General features: G+C 36.4%; 1 protein-coding gene across 2 annotated transcripts in view; it reads left to right on the forward strand.

The window, feature by feature from the left end:
* The window catches only part of Smim14 (small integral membrane protein 14), a 67,769-nt gene that overhangs the window by 41,247 nt on the left and 13,033 nt on the right, over positions 1-13,489 (forward strand). For both annotated transcript variants that reach the window (XM_026387257.2, XM_026387255.2), the window contains one exon: positions 5,150-5,198. In XM_026387257.2, the coding sequence (XP_026243042.1) occupies positions 5,150-5,198 (49 nt within the window). The remainder of the gene's footprint in view (positions 1-5,149; positions 5,199-13,489) is intronic.

Genomic DNA, 13,489 nt, shown 5'->3' on the forward strand with positions numbered 1-13,489 from the left:
TAAGAAGAAACATGAAAGAGATCTCTCTTTCTACCTGTGTGCATATTCCAAGAAGATATCCATCTTCAAGTCAGGAAGAGGGCCTCCATCAGGAACCAAATTAGCCAATACCTTGTTGATTAATGGTTGTTTCAGCTGCCCAGTGTATGGTATTTGTAATTTTATCCTGAACTGAGATAGAAATTGGTACTGAGAATTAGCATGCTATTGTAACAAATATCTAAGACATGTGGAAGTGGCATTGGAACTGGGTAATGCATATAGGCTGTAGAGTTTTTAGGTACATGATAGAATAGATTGATGTTGCTGTGAGGGACTTTGGGTAGAAATGTGGACTTATAGATAATTTTGGAGAGGTTCAGAAAAGCAGAGTTATAGAGAAAGCTTCTATCTTAAAGAATACATAAATAATCAAGTACATAATTTTGGTAAAGATACAGTAAGGTCTGATATGGTCTTGGACATAAATGAGGAGTGTATTTTTGGACAATGCAAAAAGTTGATCTTTGTTACAAAGTAGCAAATAGTTTAGCTGAATTATTTGTGATCTATTATAGAAAATAGAACTTGTCAATTATAAAATTAGATATTTATTTATTTATTGGTACTGGGAATTGAACCCAGAGGTGCTTTACCACTGAGCTATATCCCAAGCCCTTTTCATTTTTTATTTTGAGAGAGGGTCTCACTAAGTTGCTTAGGGCCTTGCCATGTTGCTAAGGCTGGATTTGAACTTGTGTTTCTCCTACTGAGTTATTGACATCACAAGTGTTCTCCATTGTACCTGGCAAAATTGGATATTGAGGTGAAGAGATTTATTAGCAAAGTATTGAAGGAAGTGAATTGTTTTCTTCTGACTGTTTATAGGAATATTTGAAAAGAGAAAAATGAATTGAAAATGGAATTAAGCAAAAAGGAATAAGAACTTAAAAGATTTAGAAAATTTGCAGCCTATCCATATTAAAAAAAATAAGAAAGTGAGTTCATTAGAGAACATCAAGGGTGTGGTAGACTTACCATTTGCTAAGAAAATTATTGTATGTGTGAATCATAGTATTAGTCAGCAACTCATGCAGGAAAATGCCAGATAAAACTGAAAGGAAAAAAGACAGGGTGGAATGAAGGAGTGTTTTTTGGACTTTTTGGATTTTACAGGACAGGAACATAGAGCTGTTTGGTTGCAAATGTGACTTATTTTTTAAGGCAAGGGAATAATGAGTCAAGTATCCTCAAAGCTGCCTCCATAGTTTCAAAGGGGAGGTTCTATCACCTCCCTATCAACAGACACTATGGTTCTGCCCAAAGCTTTACACCCACCAAAACCTTGGGGTCAGAGCTTTTCGGAGTTGTAGTAGCAGCCCAAACTAAAACTATGCATTTCTACAACTGGAGGGCTTTTTTTTTTTTTTTTTCATTTAACCTATTTTCATATTTGCAAATCAATGTCAGGCTTGTTTTTTGTAGTACTGGAATTTTGTCTTTTTTAAAAAAATTGTTTAATTGTAGATGGACACAATACCTTTGTTTAATTTATTTATTTTTATGTGGTGCTGAGGATCTAACACACTGCCTCACATATGCTAGCGGTGCTCTACCACTGAACTACAACCCCAGTCCTTGAAATTTTGTCTTTTAATAATGCAAGTAATATGTGACTATATATGAAAGCTTGAAGTAATGTAGATATATGGAACAAAATGTTAACATCCCCCTTTTCAATTCCCCGCTCACGACCCATTGTAATTCTTGACTGCTATTACTTATTCACATTGTGGACCTTCTAGTCACATTTTTATGCACTGATCTTCCTTTATATGTAATCATAGTAAACTGTACTGTAAGTGTATAGGTGTAAATTATGCTGTTGTCTTTTCATTGGCAGTAACTTGCATGATGATTCTTGGTTCAATAAAGTAATTATACTCAAATTAAAAAAAGTATTTTGTAGGGTTAGGGAAATTTTTTGAGAAAATCAGGAGTGGTTGCTATACTTGTATATCATTTAGGCAAAATAGCTCAACCTGTTAGTGTTAGACATTTAAAAATATTTTTAAATATTTAGACTTAACCTGATTATTTTTAGCTTTCTTTTTTTAAATATTTATTTTTTAGTTGTAGTTGGATACAATGCCTTTATTTTTTAATTTATTAATTTATCATAAAATTTATTTTTTAATTTATTAGGTTCAATTCCCAGTACTAGAAAAAAAAATGGGTGGTAGTTATTGTCAGTAGATAATCCACATGTGGGTCCCCATTCCTCACAATGCAGAAAATATTTTGTCTGTGGTTCCATGTTGTAGATATTGCCATGCCTATTTGCTTCATAGTACATGTTATCCTTGGTTTTTCTCTATTATATTTGCAAGTGATTTTTCCCTGGAGTAGCCAAATCAGCATCAGTAGTACAATTGTATTCCCAAAACAAATAAAAAACAAAAACAACAACAATAAAAAACCCCAAGATGCATTGTGAATTAGGCTTCCTTGCTTAAAGAGTTTTATCAAAACAGATTACTGGTCGCAGTGGCATATGGCTGTAACCCCAGCAACTCAGGAGACTGAACAGGAAGATTGCATTTCAAGCCTACCTTCAGTAACTTAGCAAGACACTATCTCAAAAAATACAAGGAGCCTGTGTTGTGGCTCAGAGGCAGAGCACTTGCCTAGTACGTGCAAGGCCCTGGGTTCAATCCCTGGCACAAAGTAAAAATAAAAAAAATAAAATAAAGGTATTGTGTCCATCTACAACTAAAAAAATATTTTAAAATGTCAGTGGAAATAGCTCAATGATAAAACACCCCTGGGTTCAATCCCCAGTAACAAAAAACAAAGCAAAAAGTTAGATTCTCCCATTTTACTAAATATATTGTTTTTTAATTTATAAAAAACACCCATCAGGGCTGGGGTTGTGGCTCAGTGGTAGAGTGCTTGCCTAGTACATGTGAGGCACTGGGTTCAATCCTCAGTACCACATAAAAATAAAAAAGATAAAGGTATTGTGTTCATCTACAACTAAAAAATAAAAATAAAGACAATCAAATTAGGTGTTTGAATCTGACACATTGAATATATGCATTACCCTACTCTCATTTGGAAAAAAACCCTCACCCTATACTAGGAATGTGGTCATGATACTTTGGCGCCTCATTATTCAGAGCCTACAGTACAGCTTGCCTGTGAATATGAGGGGTTATAAGCAGGTTGGAGGTGTAGCTTTGTGGTAGAGCATGGGCCTAGCATGTGCAAGGCCCTGGGTTCAATCCCTAGGACCAAAAAAAACAAAAAAGGAAAAATATAGCCAGGAACCCATAAATGGTCAAGATCCAATACCTGCTCTCAGAAGGATTCCCAAAGCCTCACTGCAGATTAGTCTAAGCCAGGCTCCTGATGAATGATGAATAATTTCTATATATTTTTGTTTTTGCAATACTAGGTATTGAATCAGGACTTAGCATATGCTAGCATTCTGCCACTGAGCTACATCCCCAGCCCCGTGATGAATAATTTCTGTCATTCTTGGTTGTGTGTGTTTACAAGTGTATGTATTTACTCATTTTTCTTATCTTTGTTTTTGAAGTACTTGGGACTGAACCCAGGGAGTCGCACATGCTAGGCAACCGCTAATCATTTTTCTTTTTCTTAAAGCTAAAATGGCTCCTTTTTGCGTAGCAGTGAAGAAAAGCTTTTCTTGCTGAAAGTGATAATTTGACTGCCATTCTTCTGACTCCCCTTACCTAGAAATTTAGACAATTTCCATATTAAACTGATAAAATTTCTGAATTTGTATATGAGTTAAATGGGTTTATAAAACTTGTATAGCAGGACAAGTTGTATGTTTCTATTTTTTGTTTTTAAAGTATAATCCTTTCTGGTGACACTAAAAGAGGTCTCCTAGTATCTAGGAAAATATGGCTGTGTTGGTCTTAGTGATTACTGAGTAATTATGTACCTTCAGTCATTTTCACATTACCCTGATTTTGCTTCAGTTCCATTCTACTTTTTACAGAAACTCACTGAAAATATTTTGTAACCTCTAACTGTGGTCAAGCGAATGCTTCATAATGATAATGATATGTTAACAAAAATTGTTAACTTAAGGATCACAAGTTTGAGGCCAGTCTTGGCAATTTAATAAAATCCTATCTCAAAATAAAAAATTATAAAGGGCTGGGGAGCTGGGCACAGTACTATATGCTTATGATTCCAGCATCTTGGGAGGTGGAGGCAGGAGGATGTCAAATTTAAGGCCATCCTGGGCAACTTAGTGAGACCTTGTCTCTTTCATTTAGCTGTACCCCTACACCTTCCAAAACTCAGTTTCTTCATTTGGTAAGTCGGAATAATAGTATCTGCCTCCTGCCAGTGGTTTTAAAGATTAAACAAAATAATAAGTCAAACTTCTTGTACCTAGCACATTGAAAGTTCTCAATAAATATTTGTTACAGTAATTCAAAGTATGTGAAAAAGTGCATATTTTTAAGATTTCTAGTGTGTATACTATATTTTACCAGATAGTCTTTACATATTTTATGCCAAATTTTTTTTGTAAAGAAATGAGGTGTGACCGTTATGTGAAGCTTTTGTGCCAGTATCACTTAAAAGTCATTTATTATTAATGTGTCTTTGGTGCAAGATTTGGAATGTACATTAATACAGTAATGATTCTTTCATGCAGTGAAATATAGTAAACCAGGCACAGTGGCACATTCCCATAATCCCAATTACTTGAGAAGCTGAAACAGGAGATTCACAAATTGGAGATCATCCTGGGCTACCTTAGTGAGACCCTGTCTCAAAAATTTTAAAAAGGCCTGTAGATATAACTCAATGGTACTGTACACATCTAACCTGCCCAAGGCCCTGGCTTCAATCTCCAGCACTGGAAAAAAAAATATGTGTGTGTGTGTAGATATATCTACACACACACACACACACACACACACACACACACACACAGAGATATATATGGATATACATATATATGTATTTTCTGTGGTACTGGGGATCAAACTGAGTGCTTTGTGCATGCTAAGCACATGTCTCCATCACTCACCTACACCCTCAGCTCAAAACATCTTTCCAATAATTATTGTCCAATTTTGGTCAAGTCTAATAGTTAATTTTTCTTTCTTCTTATTCGCTTCAGTTGCGGCAGTCCCAGTCTTACTGCACGGACACAGAATGTCTTCAGGAATGTACGTACCAAAGGGGCAGGAGGAGGGTTGGCCTTGGGAGCAGAATTAGAGGTTGAATGAATATTGTCAAAAGTTGTTTCAGCAATTTGCTCTTTAAGGAAATGGTTTTCAGTAATATATATGCTACTTAAATATTTCATTTTTTAACTTACACATTGATTTTTATCTTCCTCATAAACAAACCCAACCGGGAGTGGTGGAATATGCCTGTAATCCCAGCAGCTTGGGAGGCTTAGACAGGAGGATCTCAAGTTCAAAGCCAGCCTCAGCAAAAAGCAAGGCACTAAGCAACCAGTTAGACAGACTCTAAATAGAATACAAAATAGGGCTGGGGATGTGGCTCAGTGGCTGAGTGCCCCTGAATTCAATCCCTGGTACCCCCACCCACAAAAAAAAAAAAAAAAAAAACAGGCTGGGGTTGTGACTCAGTGGCCATGAGGCCCTGGATTCTATCCCTAGGACTAAAAAAACAAAAAACAAACATAACCCTATCATTGGATAAAGTTATAAAATCACAAATAAGAAAAAAAGGAGAGACTTTCAGAATACTAAGTTAGCCGGGCACAGTGGGACACACCTGTTATCCCAGCATCTTGGGGGCTACGACAGGAGGATCACAAATTCATGTCTGGCCTCAGCTACTTACTGGAACACCTAGACTGCTAGTTCACATCCTCTGCTCTTTTCCTAGCATCTATTTGTGTCAATTGGCAGGCAAGGGAAATTTGAGGGAAGGGAGGAGGCCATTCTTTCCTAGGTTTGGAAGCTTTGGGGGAGTTGATTCTTTTGGCTCTATGTTATCATTCCCAAGAGAGATGGGCAATAGGGAGGTTTTTCCACATGGCTTTATGGACAAAAGTGATTGTACAGTGAGAATCAAAGCAGGAAGATGGATCTCATATGGTAATTGACAGACTTGGTGACCATTATGTGACACTTCCTTTTTTAAAAAAAAATTATTCTTTTTAGTTATACATGACAATAGAATGTATTTTGACATATCATATATACATGGAGTATAACTTCCCATTCTTGTGGTTATACAAGATGTGGAATTACACTAGTAGTGTATTCATATATGTAACATAGGAAAATTCTGTCCAATTCATTCTACTGTCTTTCCCATTCCCATCCCCCTTCCCTTTCTCCCATTCTCCTCTGTCCAATCCAGTGAACTTTCACTCTCCCCCACCATTGTGAGTCAGGATCTGCATATCAGAGAAAACATTTGGTCTTTAGTTTTCTGGGATTGTCTTCTTTCACTTAGCATGCTATTCTCCATTTCCATCCACTTACTGGCAAATGCCATAATTTCATTCTTATGGCTAAGTAATATTCCATTGTGTATATACACACCACATTTTCTTTATCCATTCATCTGTTGAAGGGCACCAGGTTGGTACCCTAGCATGTCTATTGTGAATTGAGCTGCTATGAACATTGATGGGGCTGCATTACTACAGTATGCTGATTTTAAGTCCTTTGGGTATAAGCTGAGGAGTGGGGTGACTGGGTCAAATGGTGGTTCCATTCCAAGTTTTCTGAGGAATCTCCATACTGCTTTCCAGAGTGGTTATGCCAATTTACAGTCTCACCAGCAACGTATGAGTGTACCTTTCCCCCCCACATCTTTGCCAAAATTTATTGTTACTTATATTCTTATACTTATATTGCCATTCTGGCTGGAGTGAGATGAAATTTCAGTGTACTTTTAATTTGCATTTCTCTAATTGCTAGTAACACATCCCTTTTTGAGGAGACTCAGAAATAAGAATATCTTGAGGGGAACTAATAAAACAGACTGTAAGGAACTGTGACATTCACAGGATGGTGAAGTGCAGCACAGTTGGATTTCATATACATTTACTGAAATGAGATTACTTCATGTTTTTTCACTACAATATTATAAATATATCTATATCTGACCTTAAAAATATTTATTGGTCTGGGGGTATAGCTCAGTGGTAGAGATCAGGCACTGCAAAAAAAAAAAAAAGTTAATAATTTGTTGTGAGGATGCACTAGTATTTAAGTGATTCCCTTTTGTTGGAGTCCTGGGTTACTAATATATTTTTTGCTATTATAAACAATAGCAAATAATTTTAAAATTTTTATTTTTATTTTATTGTACTGGGGATTGAACCCAGGAACACTTAACCACTGAGCCACATCCCTAGCCCTTTTTTAATTTTTTATTTTGAGACAGGGTCTCACTCAGTTGCTGAGGGACTCACCAAGTTGCTGAGGCTGTCTTTGAACTCATGATCCTCTTGCATCAGACTCCCAAGCTGCTGGGATTACAGGCGTGTGCCACCCATGCTCAGCACAAGTATTCTTTTAATGTAGATGCCAGGAAGGAAAAATAGTTATTTCCTCAACTCCTCATAGTTCTTAGCTGGAATACGTATATATGTATAACAGAAAATAGATAAATAAGAGAAAAACATGTTTATTGGTACAGGCAGTACACACGTGGGAGAAACCTCAGTGAAAAGTAGCTCTTAAAGCAATAGCTTAGAAATCTTACTTATATAGCATATTCAACTAGGATCAATAAATTTGCAGAATAAATGACACTTAATAGAAGGAGGTTTTAGGTTTCCACGAAAGGAAAAGCGTGGGAAGGAAAATATAGGACAAAACTTATAGAATAAGGTTTGTTTGAAGATTCCTCTGGTGCTGATAAGAGTCTAGAATTGAGGCTGGGGTTATGGCTTAGCGTAGAGCGCTTGCCTCGCATGTGCAAGGCATTGGGTTCGAACCTCAACAACATGTAAAAATAAATAAATAAATAAAAGTTAAGAAAGAATCTAGAATTATCTCCAGCAAATAAATAAATAAACAAATAAATAAATAAAAGTTAAAAAGAAAGAGTCTAGAATTATCCCCAGCAAAGAATTTATATCCTGTCCTTTGGCAGAAAATGGTAGGATAGGGCTGGGGATGTGGCTCAAGCGGTAGCGCGCTCGCCTGGCATGCGTGCGGCCCGGGTTCGATCCTCCAGCACCACATACAAACAAGGATGTTGTGTCCGCCAATAACTAATAAATAAATAAATATTAAAAAAAAAAAAAAGAAAATGGTAGGATATATGGAGAGCTTTTCTTTCATTTGCTATCTCTTAATTATCTTGAGTTCAAAAATAATATTTATGTCAAAGAGGAATATTTTAGAGTGACATATTCTGAGGTTTCCTTCACACATGTAAAGGCTTTTGACACATGACCAAATTATTTTTACTCTTTTGTGTGGTGAACCTAGGACCTTGTGTATGCTATGCAAGCACTTTGCCCCTGAGCTGTATCTCAAGTCCCTAAATTACATTTATTATAGTTACTTATATTTAATATCTCTGAAGTCAAGCTTTCTTTTATTTTATATTTGAATCTAAGATAAGATAATAAGGTAGCAATGTAAAGAGACTTCTTACCCCTCATTATTATTTGTGTTGCTTTGTGAACTGGGTGTCCCACCAACTCCTATAAATGCAACAACTAGAGAAGTATGAACTAGTACAGTGCCTAGCATAAAGTAGAAATATTGTTAGAATATAGACTGTTAGTGCAGCTAGGTAACACATGAAATTGGTGGTCTGCACTAAAGCAGTAGTGACGCACATTTTCGTTTGGGTGGTGATTCCCCCACTCCATGTTTCTTAGTCTGCTTCTTTAGTAGCATCCATTAATCTACAATGTGCAGCTCAAATATTTGCCTCAGCAAGGAAGCTAAACCCTGCTTTTCTAAGTTGAAAATAATCTTATGGAACTTCTATAATAAGTGTTTATTATATGTGCGGTATTTGTGACTCTTGGATCCAGCCCACCTATAAAACCAAATATATTGTATTACTGTGGACAAAGTGTCATTCCATTACTACAAATAGAAAGGCAGAACTCTTGAGATTGAATATTCATTTAGCCATATTAGCAAGTTATTTCCTCCCTAAAGTTCCTTTAGCTTTTGAGGAAAATCCTTTCTTGGATTCATGCTTTTAAATAGTTAGAGCAGAAGATTCCTCTAATTTCTCCAATGAGCCTAAATTCTCCCCCCACTCTCCCATGATTTGGAGACAGGGTCTTGCTAAGTTGCTTAGGGCTTCAACCTCCTGAGTTGCTGGGATTACAGGCATGCACTACTGTGCCCAGCCCTAATTCTTTTAAAAATATTAAATTTTAAAAAAACTCACAGTGGTCCTGTAAAAATGAGAAACAGATGTTTTCTTATTTTTGCCCAAAATTCTTCAGAGGTTTTCTGTTTAATGCATAATAGAAGCCAAAGTCCTTATTATGACCTATAAGGTCTACATGATCTGACCTCTGATATTCTTTTTTTAAAATATTTTTTTTAGCTGTCAATGGACCTTTTATTTATTTGTATGTGGTGCTGAGAATCAAACCCAGTGACTCCCACATGCTAAGCAAGAGCTCTACCACTGAACTACAACCTTATCTCTGATATTCTTTTTATTTAATATTTTGTTATATTCCAAATTTACTCTACATCTGAACTCTGGTTCACTTCACTACAATTATATTGGCCTCCATTGCATATCCCATAGGCCCCTGATCAGGAATACTTGCTGTTTCTTCTACCTGGGATGTTCTTTCAGATAGCCTCACAGCTCACTGTCTCAGTGAGACTTCCCTTAGCCGTATAAAATGCCTTTCGTTTCCCATACCCCATTCCTCTTTACATTTTTCCATTTAGCACCTATCTCTCGCAACTATATATTTTATTTACTATCCTTAAGGGCAAAGATAGCTAGAAGTGGGTGGAAACTTTTCATCTGTTTTCTGTATTTGTAGCACCAAGGCAATAATTTTCCTACTTCCTTGTATGCTTTGGTAGTTTCCAAGTCTAAACCATGCCATCTTCTTTTAACATTTTCTTCCTTAATCTGCTATATCTTAAAGTCACCACATTTTGTTGTCATCATGTTTTCCTACCATGGAAAGCAACCATGTGAAGAACATTGCTCTGCCTTTCGCAGAACAACCTTTGAAGACAGTTCAGGGACTGGGAGTGTAGTACAGTGGCAGAGTGAGTGCTTGACTTGATGAGGCACTGGGATTAATCTCCAGCACTAAAATAAATAAATAGAGACATAGTTCATTTTGTCCTTTCTAATGGGATCTCGCATTACTGTTTATTGTACTGTGGTTTGTTAATGATCAGAAAATTAGCCTGAGAGTCTTTAATGTTTGTTTATTTTTCGTGGTGCTGGGCATTAAACAAACCCAGGGCCTCAGGCATATTAGGCAAGCCTAACTCTACCTTTGAACTATGCCCCCAACCTTCTTTTTCTTTTTTAATGGAACCCTTTAAACAAAGCGGAGGATGGTTTTCATTCAGCCTATCTCCCTAAAATCTACTAAACTGAAACCATGGAATACCCTCACAGAACACAGTTTGAAAATGATAGAATAGCAGAACAACATTAAGGAACTATGGAGATCACCTTTGACTTCTCATTCCTTAAATCCTTTTGGTTTTTTTATTTTTAACATCTAAATATTGTTCCCTTCATCTCTACCTTTGCTGGGGATGCTTAATTGTGTCCTCTTCATCTATTGTCTTAGTTCTGCCTATAGAATCTTACTTGGTCTCCTGTGTTCCAAATTTAGTTCTTTTACAATAACTGTCATCATCTTTCTGAAATTCCAGACCAGAGTCTGACATTCCTGCCATTAAAGCCTTTAGTGTCACCCCCATCCCCATCACCTGTAAAGGCACTTCTAACTTAACATGACATGGGAGACTTTTCACAGTTCAGCTCATCTCCATTACTCCTCGCATCTACTCTGTGTGCTCATGACATTCCCAGTAGACAACATGCTTCTGCCTTTGCTCATGTTTCTCCATCTTCTCCTCCACCCATTGCCACCAGTCTTCTGGCTAATGAGCGCCAAATCATCTTTGAGGCCTGTCTCAGATTGCGTTATGTTTTTTTGTGATGACTGCATTTCAGACTTTGAACTTGTTCAAGGCTATGGCTTACTTGCATTTGTACCTTTCATACCCTTTGTGGTCACTATAGAGTGTTGCATGTATTTGAGATGGTTTAATTGAATGTGGAATTCATTTGTTTCACGTGGTAGCAGTTCCACTGTGAGCAGCTCTAGTTGCATGATTCCTTATATTGAGCTAAATTCCACTTTTATTGTGATGTCTAACCACAGTTTTGCTTTTTAAAAACATATATCGAACAAGTTTGCTCCTTCTCCCAAAAGACTGCATTTCAGAGAAAGAGTTGTATGGAGCATTTCAGCTCTATGGTTAACTTAATTTTGGAGTTAATCAGCTTGAAATTTGATAACTGTACTGAGGATAACATGATTATGCAACCAAAAATTATAGGGTTAAATCCTACTGGTACCTGTCCACTTTTAGTGCTGTTCTGTTTCTACTTTTCCCACTGGAAACTTTCCTAAGTTTATAGTGAAAAATCCTTCAGGACCTCTCAACTCAGGGAATCTCCCTGTCTCTCATCTTCTTGATTTCTAACAACTTCATCGTGAATATTCCACTTGGTGTTGTGTTTTTTTTTTTTTTTTTTTGGCAGCATTAGGGATTGAACCCAGGGTTGCTTTACCATTTAGCTACCTCCTCAACCCTTTGTATTTTATTTTGAGATATAGTCTCACTACAGCTGGCCTCAAACTTACAGACCTGTCCTAGCCTCCCAAGTCTCTGGCTTTACAGGCATGTACTACTGTACAGAGTCCACTTGGCACCTTATTTGTAAAGCTCTGAGTATCAGTTCTGTTTATTTGCTTGTAACCAAAGACTTCATGCTTAAGCAAAACAGGAAATGCTGTATTTTTTGATTTGGTATCTTACCAAATCTAGAATGAGAAATACTCAGGTCAAATAATTTACAGGGAATTCTTAGGGAAAGATTTTTATCCTCCTTAATGATTATGTGTGTGCATTCACAATTATAAGTGCCAAAAAGTTGTTATTCTTTTTTTAAATAAAGCATAGTGGGCACATAATTTGGCCCATTGAACTCTCTGAACTAATTTTAAAGTAGTAACTCATTATTTGTGTTTATTTGCTGTATATAGTGTTGGAAAGTGTGAGAAGCATACTTTTCCAGACCTGTCTAACCCTGATTTTCTCCTGTTCTGACACTTTATGAAATAGAGCTTGTCATAAAGGATGCAAATAATCACAAAAAACCTATAGTGACCTCATTGGTTCCCTGTTTATAAATATTTTATGGAGTCTGAATCAGTTTAGATATTAAGTGTATTCAATCCCATGATATTTTAGAGTACCTTTTTTGGTGATAGTGTTGTGAATAAATTTACATATTTACATATTGTTCAGAAATTAAGAACTTACCTGGTACATGCATGCCTGCAATTTCAGCTACTTGGAAGGCTGAAGTGGGAAGATTACAGCCTGGGCAACTTAGACCCTGCCTTAAACAAAGAAACAAAAAAAGTCTGGGGATGTAGACAATAGTAGAATTAGTAGTAGAATGCCTCTTAATCCAATCTCTAATACAAAAAAAAATAAATAAATAAAAAGAACTTAATCAGAATACAGTTAAAAGTTGTCTTCCTACTCACATTTTCTATCTCCCCAGGTCATTTGTGTAGGTATTAGCCTGTGCACCTTTCCAAAGTTTTTGTTCAAATATAAATACACATATATGTATAAATATATATATTCTCCATCCTGCTTCCTTTTACACACTGTTCTTCACCTGCTATTTTTTCTATCCTCCCAAAAAGCAAATCTTTGCTGGCCATGTCTCAGTGGTAGAGTGTGTCCTTAGTAAGTGCAAGGCCCTGGGTTTTATCCTAATCACCAAAATAAAAATGTTAAAAGGCATATTTCAGAGAGACTTAACATTTTTTGTATCTTCACAGTATCCCATTGTATGGATGTACCATAATTTATTAATCAGGGGCTCTTGATTAATCAGGGCTCTTGAGGTTTGTTTCCAATTTTTTGTTAATACGCTTGCACACTATGTCAATTCTAGTGCCATTCTTAATTTTGTGGGACTGCTAGAAACAGAAAAACATTAGCTATTATTTTATTTTCTTCTTCTTTTTTAAAAATATTTTTTAGTTGTCAATGGACCTTTATTTTTGTTTGTTCATATGCAGTGCAGAGAATTGAACCCAGTGCTTCATATATACTAGGCAAGCCCTCTATCACTGAGCTACATTCCCAGCCCTATTTTGTATTTTATTTAAAGACAGAGTCTTACTGAGTTGCTTAGTGCCTTGCTTTTGCTGAGGCTGGCTTTGAATTTGGGATTCTTCTGCCTCAGC

This window comes from Urocitellus parryii, chromosome 10, assembly GCF_045843805.1.
Source record: "Urocitellus parryii isolate mUroPar1 chromosome 10, mUroPar1.hap1, whole genome shotgun sequence".
NCBI classification, from domain to species: domain Eukaryota; kingdom Metazoa; phylum Chordata; class Mammalia; order Rodentia; family Sciuridae; genus Urocitellus; species Urocitellus parryii.